At 32.6% G+C, this 16,999-nt stretch overlaps 2 protein-coding genes across 2 annotated transcripts in view; one reads left to right on the top strand and one right to left on the bottom strand.

Moving 5' to 3' along the window:
* LOC118191128 (clotting factor G beta subunit-like) overlaps positions 1-7,571 on the top strand; it is a 57,804-nt gene extending 50,233 nt beyond the window's left edge. The window contains exon 9 of the mRNA XM_085827368.1: positions 4,634-7,571. Coding sequence (XP_085683494.1) covers positions 4,634-4,819 — 186 coding nt within the window. The 3' untranslated portion in view covers positions 4,820-7,571. The remainder of the gene's footprint in view (positions 1-4,633) is intronic.
* LOC118192311 (O-acyltransferase like protein-like) overlaps positions 6,910-16,999 on the bottom strand; it is a 68,763-nt gene continuing 58,673 nt past the window's right edge. The window contains exons 13-15 of the mRNA XM_035363250.2: positions 12,553-12,739; positions 11,494-11,636; positions 6,910-7,533 (exon numbers count right to left, since the gene is read on the bottom strand). Coding sequence (XP_035219141.1) covers positions 7,237-7,533; positions 11,494-11,636; positions 12,553-12,739 — 627 coding nt within the window. The 3' untranslated portion in view covers positions 6,910-7,236. The remainder of the gene's footprint in view (positions 7,534-11,493; positions 11,637-12,552; positions 12,740-16,999) is intronic.

The following is a 16,999-nucleotide window of genomic DNA, read 5'->3' as shown; positions in this document are numbered from 1 at the left end:
ATTTTAATTATTGTTCTACATTGCTATCGCAATAACCCAGAATAGAAAGAACTGCCCCAGTCGAAATGAAATTTGGAATGGAAATGTGTGAGCTTGCCTTCACACTTTTCTATGTTGGATTTTATCACAAGTCGCCCAAACTTTTCTACCATTACTATCGTATCAAGAAAGAAAAGATTATAATCTATACATTTGTCGTAGACATCTAAAAGCCATGGAGCTGCTTTCTTTAATAATACTAGAAGCTCCTCATTTTCCCCATTGTCCGTAATTCCGTTTTTCTATTCCTAAATGCAGGAAAATAATACACTAATTATTTCTATATCTGTGTGCACAGTACTGTTGTAAAATTCTTCTCTTTTTGGTGGAACGTTCTTACCCAAATTTCTTGTCTCTTTTCAAGCAGTGTTGACTTCATCCATCCTTTACCATTGGCTTTATAAGAAAGAGGAAGAATTTTCATATTTTTAAGCATATTTACGAATAAGATTTATCAATCACCAAACTTTTATGACAAGTTTATTTCATGCTGAAAAAGCAAAAATTATAATTAACATTTCTGATAATCTTCCGCTCATCCATACTTAACTGTTAAATTGGAATGTGTCATTCTGAAAAACAGCCCAACGACATTAGCACTGAAAGTGTCTTTTGAACTGTAATGACGAGACAGTCTTTCCAAACACTTCTCTCATCCCCACTTCTTGACATTAGATTTTAAACATTTCCTGATAATCCAGCAAATTTTCTTGAAGAAATACTGTTCCGATTCTTAATTATATTCAGCCAGCAATTTCAGCATAAAAGTGCATTTTCTTCAAAGAGTTTGGAAATTTGTTGGCTTTTGCCTGAAGAGTTTGGCTAGATTCTAGATGATAGATTCTCTGTGAAAAGGAGACCATTACTATAATGATACTTCTTTCAAATATTTATGATCGGCCTTTCTTAACTTTTCCATCACATCCTAAGCTTTCTACGGACAAAGTATTCTAATCTGGATTTTCCCACATAGTGTCAATTGCAAGAAATTACACGACAAAAAACACTTGCTTATTTGTTATATTATTTAGTGGGATTCATTTGAAATTAACTTACGAGGCGAATTGCTAAATTGCAAATATTGGATTACTAGGCATATTTATGTGCTTTTATATACTCTATTTTTCCTTTTTTTCAAAATTGTGCTCCTGGCCGATACGTCCAGTCCATAGTTTTCTAATAGTACTTAATTTTATCTTCAGTAAAGAGGGGTTTTAGTTTATCACTTGTGAATTAAATGAATTTTTGACACATTAAAATTTAAACAAAGCACAATGAAGAAAATTATATAAAAAAATAAAATGGTTCTCCCATCTGGCAAGGTTGGGGAGAAGAAGAGATAATTTTTTCACAGACTTTTCTTACCAATAATCAATGAGATCGCTTTCTTGTTTCCCTAAATACTACTATTCTTTAGAAAAAAGTATGAGAAACTCTACAATCTAAAGAATCTTAGATTTATTTTCTTTCTTCTTTGAGAATTAGATCACGGATTTGTCTTACTAATGTTCAATGAGAGCGCTTGCTTGTTTCCTAAATACTACTATTCTTTAGAACGAAGTATCTTGAGAAATTCTACAATCTAAAGAATCTTAGATTTATTTTCTTTCTTCTTTGAGAATTGGGTGCTGCAGTTTTCAGCACATTTCCAACAGTTATAACTCTAGTAGTTAAGAATGTGTAATTAATTAATAATACCTGGCACTAAAAACCATCACACGACAAAAAACACTTGCTTATTTGTTATATTATTTAGTGGGATTCATTTGAAATTAACTTACGAGGCGAATTGCTAAATTGCAAATATTGGATTACTAGGCATATTTATGTGCTTTTATATACTCTATTTTTCCTTTTTTTCAAAGCAATTTGTAGTTTTTCTCAATACTTTGTCTATGACGGCAAGACACTTAGTGAACTAAGTAGTGAATTATCAGTGAGTTCAGTTACTACAGAGTCTCGATAAGGGTTAAAATACCTTTTATTCACTCAAAGAAATAATAACAGATGGCCCCCTTCTCAGGCTTTCAGAAAAGCCTCCACTTGGGCTTTTAAATCAGGGTAAGAAAATAGGAAACTAATCTAATCCTAAACTAAATAGACTTAGCCGAAGCTCGACACAAATTCCTAACGTAGTTGGCCCTTAAACTAACCTAGCCGGCGATTATCAACAGGCACGTGCAATACGGCCGAGCGTAGTAAATTCAAGAACGAAGTAGCCAGAAGGCAAACAGGCGCATCTAAGGACTCCTAAGCTCTGTCTCTTGAAGACTTAGACTATTCAAAAGAACACACGCTTTCTCATAGAAAACTATATATACCCGGCTGACGCCATTCTTTTACTGTAAATACATTCCACTTTTACTTGGGGATCACATCCCCACTCAGTTATACACTTCTTTCTACAATTCATTGCATCTCAGGTTTCACAGATTTTGATTCTTCTTCCTCCTGCACCTTCCCAGTACTATGTCACCAATTCTTCAACATTAAAGCAAATGCTTCAACATTAAATCCACGCCTCTATACAGATTAAAATAAAAGTCTAAAATAAACTTTTAGAATAATCAGAGTAAACGAGGCTTGTACTGACGTGAGTCTCTTCCCTATCCAGTCACTTTCTAAAGAGTAGAATTTTCTGGAAGAAAAATCTGGTTTGTGATTGTAATATTTCATTATTTAACAAATAATTATATTTATATCCTTGATACTGGAGTGGCAACGTTACATTTGATATCGTCTGTATTTTGTATCTTGTAACCGTTGCTAAGCAAAGTCAGAAAATGCTTTAAAATTGATTCTTCTAAATTAAAATTGATTCTTCTAAATGTTTTACCAGTAGTAGATGTATGAAAAAGTTTTAACTAAAAGATTGTATTCAATCTCCGTAAACTAAAAATAAAATTTATGTTTTACTAAGAAGATAATCTCTCTCTCTCTCTTTTTTTTTTTTTTTTTTTAATATAAATACTGCAAAATACGTTACAATATTAAGATCTTAAAGTTGATTCTTTCTAAGTAAGTTATTTAGTATTATTGGCCTATATTTTAGTAACATCAGATCGGCATTGTAGAGACAATTATTTAAATAATATTTCATTGGCATGCTGCAATAACTTTTGTTTTGCTTTTGTATTTTATTTATGATCAGTCAGTTTAAGTTTTAATTGATACAATTTTATTAAAAGTTGTATTGAAATTATAATATTTGGATAGCAAAATTTGGACCAAAATTGGAATAATAATAATAAAAAAATTCTCTTCTGAATTGCCTAGTTATTTTAATTCCATATGAGTCAAATTACTTATTGATAAAATAATTTGCGTTTTCTGGAAATGCAGTTGATACCGTATTCCCAGATTTGCAATAGCACGTGTGTATTATAATTAGTGTAATCGATTTATTCTTCTGGAACAGTGGTTCTCTATCATTTTAGCCCCATGTACCCCTTTCAACATAGCTAAAAGATCATTTCCCAACCCTTCTTTCCCAAAGTCGAAAAATACACATATAAATTTATTTAAATTATTTACTATAAATGTATTTAAATTTAGATTATTTTTAGCTTGTTTCATAAATTAAACAATAAAAAGCATAGAAAACGTTTATAAATGCCAAACCTTGATAGGGTCCGGCTTTCTTAAGTAGCATAAAATTAGACAAGAACTCTAAAAGACAATTAGCGAATTATCGCTATATCTTTTAAGTACGACAGAGACAGGTAAAAGGTATAAAGGACTCTTAAAAATTCTAACAAATTTTAACAGAGGGCACTAACTCCTGCTTACTGAAGCCAACAGCTTTGACATTAAATCAAAGGTAATAAATAAACTAAAACTAATGAAATTTAAGTATAGCCTAACGGCTTCACGCTATAACTATCGCGCAAGCTGGCTGTGACCGAGGTCAGCGTAAACAAGCTTAATGGCAAAAATAACTCAACGCCTCAGAACACTGATCGCTAGAGAATCAAAGTTAGCAACGTAGCCTTCACGTAGGCAGAACATGCTCTGATTTTACCCTCCAAAACCGTTCTTTAAATAATCTCTTCATTCTACTTAATACGAATATGGCGCGAGATAGAAATTTACTTTCTGGCAGGGAAATAGAAACGAGCTTATGGAAAAGGATATTAACATAAAATAATGGATTATAAACTTTAAAAATACTCTACAAATTCCAATAAATTTTCTATTTTATCTTCTAAATTATCTAAATACAATAAAAATTCTAAATTATCTATAAAAATCTAAATACTAGGCTAACCCCCCTGAAGCTATGAAATTCCCCTCTAGAGAGGAGTCCCTTCTGATTGAGAACCCCTGTTTTGAGAATGTTGTAAAGAAAGTTTGTTAAGTTTTTATTGAATCTGTTGTGTTGCCATATGTTTTTGTTATTATTCATTGTTGTTATTATTCATACAACAGAAGTATGAATACTGGAAATGGGATTTTTTAAGAATACTGGAATAGGAAAATTTTTGCAGTATGAAATTAATAACATTATTCTTACTTATCCTATAATAATTGTATGCCATTAAATATGATTTTTATGCCGTAATAAATTATATGTTTTGAAACATTTTTTACACAGAGTGATTCGGGAGGTCCTTTGATGTACAAGCTCAGCAATCTTCCTGGACAAAACCCATACGACTCTACTCTAGTACTGGTAGGCGTGGTATCTTTTGGATTCCTCTGTGGAGAACCTGGTTTTCCTGGAGTTTACACTCGTATTTCGAGCTACATGGATTGGATTTTGCAAAATACAAATGTATAAGCGTTTTAAGCATGCAAGAAAAAACTACAAATAGCGTGAGACTTCAAAGATAAACTTCGATAGTTGTCAGCAAAAAACAAAACACTTAATTATGCTGTAAAAAGAAATGTTGTCGCACTCTGATATTTGAAACGAAGATAAATTATTACCAAGTTTTGTTTTACAATTGAAAACTATAATACTCACATTATAAAACTTTATAATAATGAATAGTTAGTTAATTTGGTACTATTCCGTTTTGAGGACCCTAAAAAATTGCCAAACTATTGCTCATGCCAGTGCTGCCAAAAATAATTCCGGCAAACCTAACGCAAGAAAGGAAGTATAACAGTAAATAACTATCTAAGATTATTAATTTAGATAAAACGGTTAATTTCATATAATACTTTTTTTATTATTATAATTTATATAAAAAAGGCTAAACATAACTGAATGGAAGCATAAGAGTAAATAACTACATATTTCAGATCATTATTATAATTTATATAAAAAAAGGCTAAACATAACTTAATGGATTCCTGCATTGCCATTTCGCCTCCGACTTATCGCTAAAGCATAATTTCATCTCGTTTGTTGTTCAAAGATAATTTTCTATAATGAATGATGCCTTTTCTTTGAAAAAATTCTATTGCAGACTATATAATTACAATACATACATACTTTTCAGGAAAAGTATAAATAACCTTTCTTTCATTAGAAATTGTGTTCTTGTAATTTAATATCGCATTTAAAGACAAGATATTTAAAAAACCCCACTTACTCATTAATATTATTTAATTGTATCTCTTAAGCGTAGAAATACCTATTTCTGTTTCGTTTTCGGATCTGAATTGATAGCTTTTGATATGCCTTTGGACTATGTTTTAGAGCAACATTTCTCCAGGGCATCCGAGCTCTTTACGAACAGCCAAAGTGTAATTCAATACCCAGGTAATTGGAGAAATATTAGAGACCTGAGAGGAATTAAAGTTATTGAAAAATTCAAGACCTTGACCCATTCTTCTGTCCTCCACCTACAATAGGTACCATCTCATGCAAATCTAAAATATAATAATATAGTTGATAAACTAGCAAAGGAGGATACCTTCCATGCTTCAGATTTATGCTAAACCTTTAAGCTACCTTGAACTGTACTCGAGAAAAAAGACTTTAATTAACAATTCTTGGAGGCAGCTACCGACACAATCATGGTATCGTAGTACAGGTCCTGGTACTCATGTTGGTTTTAAGGGTGATCGGCTCTGGCTCGGTTGACTTCAGGACATTTAAGGACCCTCACATATTCCCGTGGTACTAAAACACTTCCTACTTGCGCCAAATATAAAAACCATGAAGCTACTCTACAACATCTAATTGGTTTTGTTGTCTTGGTGCGTGAAGATCCGTTGAAGAGATCTAATTTCGCGTTGGAAGGATAATTTCGAGTTGGAAGTTATGAAGGCAAAAGAACTTCTGAATATGATCTGATTCAGATCAGAGGGATTAATAATAATAATAATAATAGCTTTAATTGTATTTATAAAATAGACTTAGCAAAGTCTGTTTCGAAATAATAGCTAGATTTTTATCATGACACGTTGTTGAGTCACTGTTAAAATGTGTTTTTATAATAAAAATAACATTATTTTAGACGCTAGAGGTAAATTATGATGTTGTAAATAAATACCTTCAAAAGTATATAATGCTCCTTAAAATGAAAATTGTCAGTTCCCTCTAACCTTTACTTATTTATAATCTCGCAAAATTTTGCCAGCGCTTCAAAGTTTAAAATATAATGAACTCTCTCTATGATGATCACCCAGAAATACCATACGGTTAGGTCTCATATGGAGGTATATTCTCCGATTCCTTATCTTTAATAAATGGTTTATTGTAATGCATAACGTAATGCATTTTCGGTATATCAAACGAACATTTGCTCTAAAATACTGATTTTATGAGAATATAATATAATAAATTGGTGGCAAATGAAATCACTAAAAGAATGAATTAAAAAAACACTTAATAAATCTAATTTTAAAACAACTGAAATGTAATTCTTTATATATATATATATATATATATATACTAAATGAGAAATAGAACCAGAATAGAACAAATATTTTTATTTTATTCACATTTGCAAAATTAGTTGTACTTTTATTCCATCAACTGAACATTATGCATTTATGTTATCACATTTTTTTTACCAAAAGACAATACCAAAACTATATTGGGCACAAAAATATATATCAAAAATATATATTATATACATCTTGATTCTAGATCTGGAGGTTGGAGGTCTGTTCTTGTTGTCCAAGCTAAGTTTCAGCTTTTATATGTTAAGCTATTATTCAGCTTTGACAACATAGATTTGAACTTAGATTTCAACATAGAACAGATCTTTCAGCGTAACAAATGTTCTTAAAACTAATATATCACAGCTTTGAATGCTCTACACTGGAATCATTCTCAATATATGTTGGAGGCGTAGGAGTATTACCATTCCAAACTGGCTTCGCTATATTAGGAGGTAACACGTCACCATTGTATCTGACAATAGATATATCATTGCTCTTTCCATTCTGCTGCATGTTGTTGTTTTCGACTGCTGGATTTGGTCGTCTTGAAGGAAGGAATAGTGATTCAATGTATACAAGAGGTAATTCGAATGTAATGTACAAAATGTACGCAGCTATGAATGTTAGCAGAGTGTAGCCTGCAATTCTCATTAACTGTAAAAATAAAAAATAGTTTCTAAATCAATCATGAATCGCATATTGTTCCATTTATTCATTATTGCAAAGTTAGAGAAGTGCAAAAGAAAACAATAGCAACAATTTCAATAAAAAAATGAGATAAGCCATGTTTTTTCCTTAGGCTTCGCTTCATCATACAGGATAGCCTGGAAATAAATTGACTTTTTCTTACTCTTTTATCATTTATATTAAGATTAATTTCAACTTTTTTACTTATTCCCAAATACAACAGAAAGCAACCAGGCAACCAGAAAGGGCGGTTTTAGAAAACCGCCCTTTCTGGTTGCTTCCAATCAATTTTTTAATTTCTTCTTATTTATCTACGTTCAAAACTGTTAACATGAATGCATTTACCGTTTAATACGAGTATTCTGAAAGGTACTGTATATCTGAATAACAGTGTGCTATATAATATACAACTAAATCAAATCAAAACGAATATATTGTACACTATATTGCACTCTCTCGTACCAATAAAATTAAGGAATTTTGACATCTTAACTTAATCCATAAAGACAAGTCAGAAATGGAGAAATACAGTTCTTATTAATTTGCAGCATAATATTGCTTCAAGGAATTCCAGAAATGAGAGCAGGAGTAGCTGCGATATCATGTTATTTATAGGGGTGAAAGGGAAGAATGTTTAACTAAATAATAGGAAAGTAAAATACAGTAGAAGTCTATTAGTCCGGCATCCAACAGTCCGGAATGCCCGATAGTCCGGCATCGCTCCGGAAAATTGTAAAAATTTTGGTTTTCTCCAAAAGTGTGTCTTTAAAGCAAATAAAACCGCTCGAGACCTATTCGGAAGTTTTCGGGGTAGTTCGAGATCATCCGGAAGCGCTCGGTATTGTTCGGAAACAATTAGCGGCCGGCTAGTCTCAGCTGTCACAACAAATTCAGGTGCAGTACAGCTCCGTTAATCAATCACGAAGCGTCTTCGCCATTTTTTTGTGCGTTGTTGTTTTGTGTCCTTTCACATCGCAGTAAACGTAACTTTTGAAACTGTTTATAAAAAAAGTGATTTTCGTTCTAACTGTACAGTGACCATGTTTTCAAAACCTAAGCCTTCGAGTTCAAAAGGAGAGAAACGAAAACACGTAACACTGACTCTCAATCAGAAACTAGAAATCATCAAACGGCTAGAAAAAGGCGAGAATAGAAATGTTTTAATGAATGAGTTTAATATTGGCTCATCAACTATTTATGACATTAAAAAACAAAAAGATGAACTAATGAAGTTTGCTTCTCAATCGGTAACAACTGAAAAATTGGCTTCTAGACAAACATTAAAAAAACCAAAACTGGAACAGCTAGATAGTGTATTGTTCAAATGGTTTAGTGCAGTACGTTCTGAAGGAAAGCCGGTAACAGGGCCAATGATTGTTGAAAAGGCAAAGAAATTCGGCCAAGATTTAGGAGTTGCTGAATGTGAATGTAATTATTCTGATAGTTGGCTCAGAAACTTTAAGTTTCGGCATGGAATTCGAAGACTTGATGTAACTGGAGAAATCCTTTCAGCTAACCAAAACTCTGCAGAAAAATACAAAGACGAGTTTGAGAAAATCGTGGCTGATAATGATTTAACACCTGAACAGATTTACAATGCTGATGAAACAGGGCTATTGTGGCGATGTTTACCAACATCTACACTAGCTGGGGGAGGAGAAAAAGCAGCCAAGGATTTAAAAAAAAAACAAAGACAGATTAACCGTTTTGCTATGTGCTAATGCGTCTGGAAACCACCGAGTGACCCCTTTGTGATAGGTAAATCTGCAAAACTCAGGGCTTTTATGAATGTTACACACTTGCCTGTCCAATACGATGCTCAATCAAATGCGTGGATAACTGCCGCCCTCTTTAAAGACTGGTTTTTTCACCACTTTGTGCCTGAGGTCAAGGAATCCTTCAAAAGCCTTGGTCTACCAGAAGATACTAAAGCCATCCTTCTTTTGAACAATTGCAAAGCCCATCCGCCAGTAGATGAGTTAGTTTCTGGAAATATTGTTGCTACTCTGCTCCCACCTAACGTAACATCTTTGATTCAACCCATGGACCAAGGGGTTATTCAAAATTTTAAATGCTTTTATAGAAGGTCTTTTATTCAAGGCCTGTTAAATGCCGACTGTGACGTGACTGATTTTCAAAAAAAGTTTACAGTAAAAGATGCCGTCTATGCTATTGCACAGTCTTGGAACCAGGTAAAAAATATAACACTCCAAAAATGCTGGAGAAAACTTTGGCCAGCTGCAAACCCTGCGTCTGACCTAACTCTACAGACTGATGAGGAAGAAAACCATCAAGACGCTCTGACCAAAGTTTTGGATGTCGTTAGAAGTACTGACAATCCCTTGAAAAACCTGCCTGAAGATGAGGTAGAGGAGTGGCTTTTAATCGACGAGAATGAGCCTGTTGAACAAGAACTAACCGATGAGAACATTATCAACATTGTAGTAAACCCTCAGCCTACTCAAAACCTTGAAGAAAATGACTCAGATGCCGAAACGGAAGAAAAGGAAAAAACCAGCTGGGCAGAAGCTGCAGAATCACTAAATAAGTTTATCTCTTTTGCCGAGGCTAGTACTAGCTACAGTGCTTCAGAAATTATTGATTCCCATATCATTAGAAATAAATTTTATACTAAACGCCAAAAGTCAAGAAAACAAAAAGACATTCGTGACTTTTTTAAATCTAAGTGAAATATGTTTTACAGTACGTGTACATACATTATATGAAATGTAAAATAAACTTTGTTGTATGTATTTGCATACTGCATTTTTAATTTAATTATTAACCTAATTGTTCTTATAATTACCGCCCGATAGACCGGAATTTTCGGTAGTCCGGCACCGAGCCGGTCCCGAACGTGCCGGATTATCGGACTTCTACTGTACTTTTGAACCACTGAAACGCCGGAATAACCTATCAATGTACTTGTGCCTATCAAATTGGGGATGTGAGCTCGGAGATTGAGGGGTTTCCTGTAACCCGTATTTAATTACATTAACCCGAAATGGTCATGCAGATGCATGGAAAGATAATACTTGGCATGTCTGAACTGCTATATTTTAGCTCTATCATGGCTTTTGTTTCGCTTGCATTTCAAGACTAACGGCACTTTTCGCTTTGCTTTCTCTTTGCCACTCTGAATCCTGGGTATTTGAAAGGGAGAGTTCGATTTTTCTAATTAAAATTTTTGTACGCGAATGACATCAGAACAATATATTAAACAAATACTCAATTACTTTAAAAGTACAATTAATAATGAAAATTTTAATTCGGCGGCTTCCTAAAGTTCATCAATTCTTAGCAGAAATGTGATTCTTAAGCGCTTCGAATCGAGCAACACCTTAGGAGTAACACACATTATCGAGTAAAACTTTAGGTTATTAATGTACATATATCTGAACATAATGTACAAATACCAATTTCCCATTTTTAAAAAAGTACATATAACAATTTCGCATTAAAAAATTAATTTGTTCCGGTTGCTAAAGTGAATTCTTATTTTATCACTGAAGGTTTTAATCTTTAGTTAAGTTACAAACCAGAGGTTTACTTAAATTACGAACCAGAATTATGCTACGGCACGAAACGTTTTATCAGTAGCATACGAATGTGATACAGGTAAAATGTTTCGTCGTTACAGGTTTTATCAGTAGCAAACGAACATTTAAACCTGTTTCGCTTATGCTATCCCGATGAATTTTGTGGACTTGTTCTGATGTTACTGTCAGACGAGTGAGATAACTCACATCAACAAGTTTGTTACATAAAAAAAATAAGCTTCTATTGCATTTGAATATTTTAAAGCATTAAATGCAATTTTTACTTTATTTTTCATCATTTAGAGATTTCAACGCACTTTTTAATAAAAATATGCATTATTTAATTCTTTAGAAATAAGAGAAAAGTGCAAAAAGAAATTTTACTTACTATTTCATAATGAGAAAATACAAGTGGTGAACGTGCAACACTGACGTGGTATGTTATGACAATGTAATGAATTAGGTATCCAAAGTAACCTAGTTTACTCAAAGAACCAAATCCTTTCCAGCAGAGAATTTTACCGAACACACCTACAAACAAACAAGAAACTTGTTCATATTTTCTGTTAAAAGCTGATAGCATTCGTTGAGCAAAAAGAAATGTCCTCTCTCCTATCATGAGTTTGAGCATATTAATTTTTTCCTATCGCTTAAGTTTACAAGCTACGAATAGTGTTACGAAAGTACTAACTACCAAAGTGTGTTAGATGCCATAAATATTCATATTGTTGCATCTTAAAATTTACCTCACCAATTTTTAAAAAAATAAAAAAATATAGAACGTAAAAAATGTTTGAACTCTATGCGAAAAAAAACTGACCGAGATATTTTCAAAGTTTGGGATTTTTTCCTTTTTTCTTCCTTTCTTACTTTTCATCTCCCCCCCCCTTTCTTTTTCTTTTTTTAAAATTTGCTAAGGCCGAAAACCTATCTTTATCTTCAGGGGTGAGCTACGAGCTTTAGCAAAAGGCTTCTACTTTACCTTATGAAAACAAAACATTGAATATTTTACGCTTTACATAAACAGAAAATTAATTAATTGTACATGAAAAAAATTCAAAACAAAATATGAAAGCTTTCAGATTTTATATTATCCCCAAAGGGGTTTTTTTAATTTTTTGTATGTTACTTTTATTTATTAAATATCATGTTCTTCGCACTTAAACCATTAAATTCAATTCAATAGCAAATCACAAAATGTTTAAAAGAGCATATCTTTAGAATTTCCGATATACAGTCTCGCTCTGGAGATATAGCCTTTTTCGGTATAATGTCGCCGTTGCTCGCTTTGAAATCGTTCAGTTTCTTATATTATATATATTCAATCATTATGTTGCCTTATTTTTTGTAATCAATAGCGTAAGTCTGCGAAACCAATGGCTACTTAATGTTACTTAATAACTTAGTTCAATTCCTTTCATAATTCAAAAATGGGAAATTAAATTACCTCCATATCCGTGAGTACATGCCAAGATAATCCAGGAAAGCCCGAGAGAGAAAGCAGTTCTATGAGTAGCAGCGTAAATTGCTGCTGCAATTGGATCCGGTTCCCTTCCTTCGTGCCAGACATATGCAATGAATTGCACTCCAACAGTCAGGAAAAGGGAAACAATCCATCCGACAATCACATGAACCTAATTAAATAAATAAAAAATAAAATACAATTAATTGTAAAAATAGATAGCTAAATGTTTATTTCTTAACTTACAATTTTCTACCTTATAGAAACATACTGCCACTGAGAATAAGATGAAATCTGTGGAATTTAAAAAACGTTTGGAAAACTCAGAACTCCAGAGCAAATTTTTGCTTTTAAATTCTTAATCAATTCGAATACCGATCATATGGAATTTGCTTTCTATAAATTCAATAATCTCTAATGCATATTCAAGATGGGCGATTACTTTTTCTTTAAGGTATGACATTATTAAAATACGCATAAATCAGAGACTATATACGTCTTCTGTTTACAAAAATAAATTTCAAACGGAAGACACGTTTCTCAACTCCAGTCATGTTAAAGGAATTTTCCTATTAAGTAGTGTTAGGAAACACGATGAAAACAAATATATTTTTCTCTAATTTATCTACATATTTATTTCTGGTATATTTGCTTCATTATATTCTGATGATGGAAATTGTACACAACCCTAATAAAAACCTTCACACACTGTTTTAAACTTAAATTACAGTAATAGTGAGGAATTTCTGCAGAGATGATATTTCTAATATAAGTAGAATATGAAATACTCTCACTTCTTTCTGTACCCCACACAAGTTAGTAAAGCTTGTTGCCAGTTGAGTTTAGCGAGTAAAGTAGAGGCTATTTATCTGATAATTTAATAAATGCGCGCAGGATAATATGAATTTTAAAATATATTGTCACCTATCAATTTTTAACAGATACTTAAATGCGAGTATGAATGTCAGAGAGAGAGTTACAGACAGTAATTACTGTAGTAAATTATTATAGTGAAGGACTACGAAGGCACTTTTTATTGGATTAACATGATATTGTCCTTAGAGTAATGCTAATTGAAAGATCAAGCGAAAGTACAGAGACGTAATTTTCGTTTTTCATTATATAAAATGTTCAACATTTAGCTATTTATCCGAATCTGTACTATAATTACTATGACATATCATGAATTAACTATTAAAACTATCCCATCAACCAAGCACTGAACGTAAACAATGAAATTATTTATACGCATGAATTCAGATACATTAAAATATATCGTACCCGGCACCCAATGAATTGGCAATATCAAAATAACGGCACTTTCGGAAGTCACTAAATTTAAATCCAAAATTTAAGCCTATTAGATAAGAAAGTGTGTAATGGGCTAACAATGTGAAGACTTGATGTTGAAAGCATTAGCGTTATATTTCTGGCGCTCATCGTATCAAACCTTATCCATCTAGTGAATAAAGAAATTATACATATTATAAACTACCGATCCGTTTTCATGCGTCCATGGGTGAAAATAGTATCGCGATTCACATATTCGGAGAATATTAGTGTTTCTAAAGAGGAGGTGCAAGCTTGGAATGCATGTAGACTAAATTAACTTTGTACGCTTTCAAGAGAAGGAAGATATAATCGGACATGCACTAATAAGGAAATCAGAAAGAGGAAAGGAACGAAGATGAAAATGGTGCGAAGAATAAGGCGAAAGGAAGCTAACGAATAATCTCAGATTTTTGTAGTATTTCCCAAGAAATATTTGTCTATGACCGTACATGATGATGCGAAGACTGATTGCATACGCTGCAAATTTTTAAAACGACAGTGACAATATTATAAGCAATATTATAAGCAGGCATTCGGAGCTATATGTCAACATACTACGAAATTCATAATTTTCATGTAATAATAATAAATAATGTAAACTAATTTTGATTTTGCGAAATATAAAATCATGTTATATGTTTAATTTTGCATAATCTGTACGATTTTCAATATTATTTATTTAGTTTTAGCCGATACATCAAAACCACTACCAACGAATTTTGAATAATGCAGTATACAAATTGCATCACAGTACATAAGTAAGTTCTAGAAATACATATTCAATTATCTAAAAAAAAGAACTCTATTATCTGAAATCGGCAAGGTCCCGTTGTTGCCGGTTAATAGGGATTCTTCTGTGAATATAAAGAACAGTTCGATCATCTGGGTTTCAGATTTAGGAATATCGGATTTGTCGCAACCATTATAAAAGTTACATTAGAGCTTTAAAGTAATGATTGACTATATCAGTATGAATATTCGGCACACCTACAAACCAAAACACATTCAAGTTTGTTACAAGTATCAACAATCTTTAATGTCACTTGTAAAGTTTTGGGTAAGCCTAGCGTTTTTGCATTATCTACATTTTTCAGGTGTGGATCAACTACTGAAACCCACATATATCACATACAGAAGGATGTATATGATTTTGGTCTTTCTAGATTATAACATTTAGCTTTCCATTTACAGCCCATAGATATTCCCCATCTTTATTAGAACAGCAATAAATTTTTTACCATATAATAAATTAGAAATTTTTATGCAAATAACTCCCATGTCTGTTGATAAATTTTGGTAAACTGCATTGTCATGGATAAAAATGGAGCTTACGAGGCTAGCAAAATACTTAGGCTTGTTATATGTTTGATGCTAAATTTGTATGCTTAGGTTTGTTGTATGATTGATGCTAAATTCCCTAAGAAATAGGGGATCATTTTAAGAAATTAAATCCCCATTTGTCCCTTTTTTTCTTATTCTTTAATGTTTTCGATTTCATGTGTTCTGTAGTGCCTTCGACATGTTTTAGGACATCAATGTCTACTTCGAAGTGTGACTTTGCTTTATTAGATTAGTTACTTAAATCTTCATGCGCATGGAATTTTCACTTATTGATTGGATTGGATTGGATTATTCAGTTATGGCAAAGCACACGAGGGCTATCTGCCTGAAGGGAGGACTTTCTAAGGGAATCTGGCTCGTATACACGTTACACATGGGGAAAACCACGAAAACGCCCATGCATTTTCACTTATTGAAGCAACTTGTTATAATATGCATGACAACTTGAGAAATTTAATATTATAAGTTTATAAATTGTGTCATTCTTCATCATAGGCCTTCACATCTAAGAACATCACATCAAAAATTTATTCCTTTTCAAAAGTCATAGATATATTTGGATGATTTGAATGATCACAATCGGTGGCAATCTATATGAAATTGGTAATATTTCTTATTTCACTCAAGTTTTCTGGTAAGGTGTTTCAAGACATTAACAAGTGTAGAACTTTTTAATGTGTGATGATTTCTTTTTGGATGTTACTCCAACTTGTGGTGGGATCAGTGATAAGTAATTAGGCAGGGACTTTCCCTGCATATTTTCTAGGAGCAGGAAATTCTTCATTACGATTTTACATTTTTTAGCAGTTATTGTTAAGGGATTTCTTTCATTCTCTTTGAATTTATTAACTTACACCCCGTATTCTTTTTTGAGAACCATCCTATGACTGAATGCATCAACACTGACTGAGCTGCGAGTTCTGCATCTGACAAGTTTCCAGCTGATTTATGAGAAGGAGCTATTTGTTCATTTGGTTTGAACAGCTACTGTTTCGTTGGGGAAAATATAAGACGGTAATCGCAGTTGATCTTATGAAATTATTAAATGCTATGTTTTGCAAGTGGTGCATTAATTCGGATGTTTTCCCATCAGTTAAGAAACTTTCAGCAAGTTTTCGCTGCTGTTGGAATATCTCCAAATGCTAAGTGCTGCATTGCAGATCCATCTTACAAGGTATTGGCAGGCTTTGAAAGTCCATTTTATCTCGCATAATTATTAAAGGTAACAATAAAACCAGGTAGCTAGAGAGATTCTTTGTTATTTGCGGGAGCAAGTCAAGCAACACTAAAACCCGTAATCGTAGATGGGTTTTCCGTGTATGACTGACTGGTCAAGTGGAATACATAGGAGAGAACATAGCCATTGAGCCGGATGATAATACTTCATACCTAAGAAGGTGACAGAAAAAGATAACAATAATAATTGGTAAATGGATCACGTTACTTACAGTTACGCCAAGTTATCCTTTTAACTCGAGCAGGTTTAAATCTAATTGGTCAGGAATATTTGTGGTAGAAATGCGAATGAGAGGAGAAAGAAGGAATTATTGTTATCATAAATCCCAATGATAGATTTTTCTATGAAACTTCAGGAGAAATATTCACAATGTGGGCTACTACGGTAACTCAGTTTATTATTGATTAAGCTTTCGCTGCAGAAATTCAGGGTAATAAGTTTACAATTTAATTTTTAAAGCAATATGCAAACATTATAACTAAATTGTTCTTGAGGAAGACATATTTATTGTCTACAGAGTAG

This window comes from Stegodyphus dumicola, chromosome 1 (genome assembly GCF_044657685.1).
Source record: "Stegodyphus dumicola isolate Sdum_Otavi_A_Nest chromosome 1, ASM4465768v1".
Taxonomy (NCBI): domain Eukaryota; kingdom Metazoa; phylum Arthropoda; class Arachnida; order Araneae; family Eresidae; genus Stegodyphus; species Stegodyphus dumicola.
The sequence above is the reverse complement of the archived record's forward strand: the minus strand, read 5'-3'. Positions and strand labels throughout refer to the sequence as shown.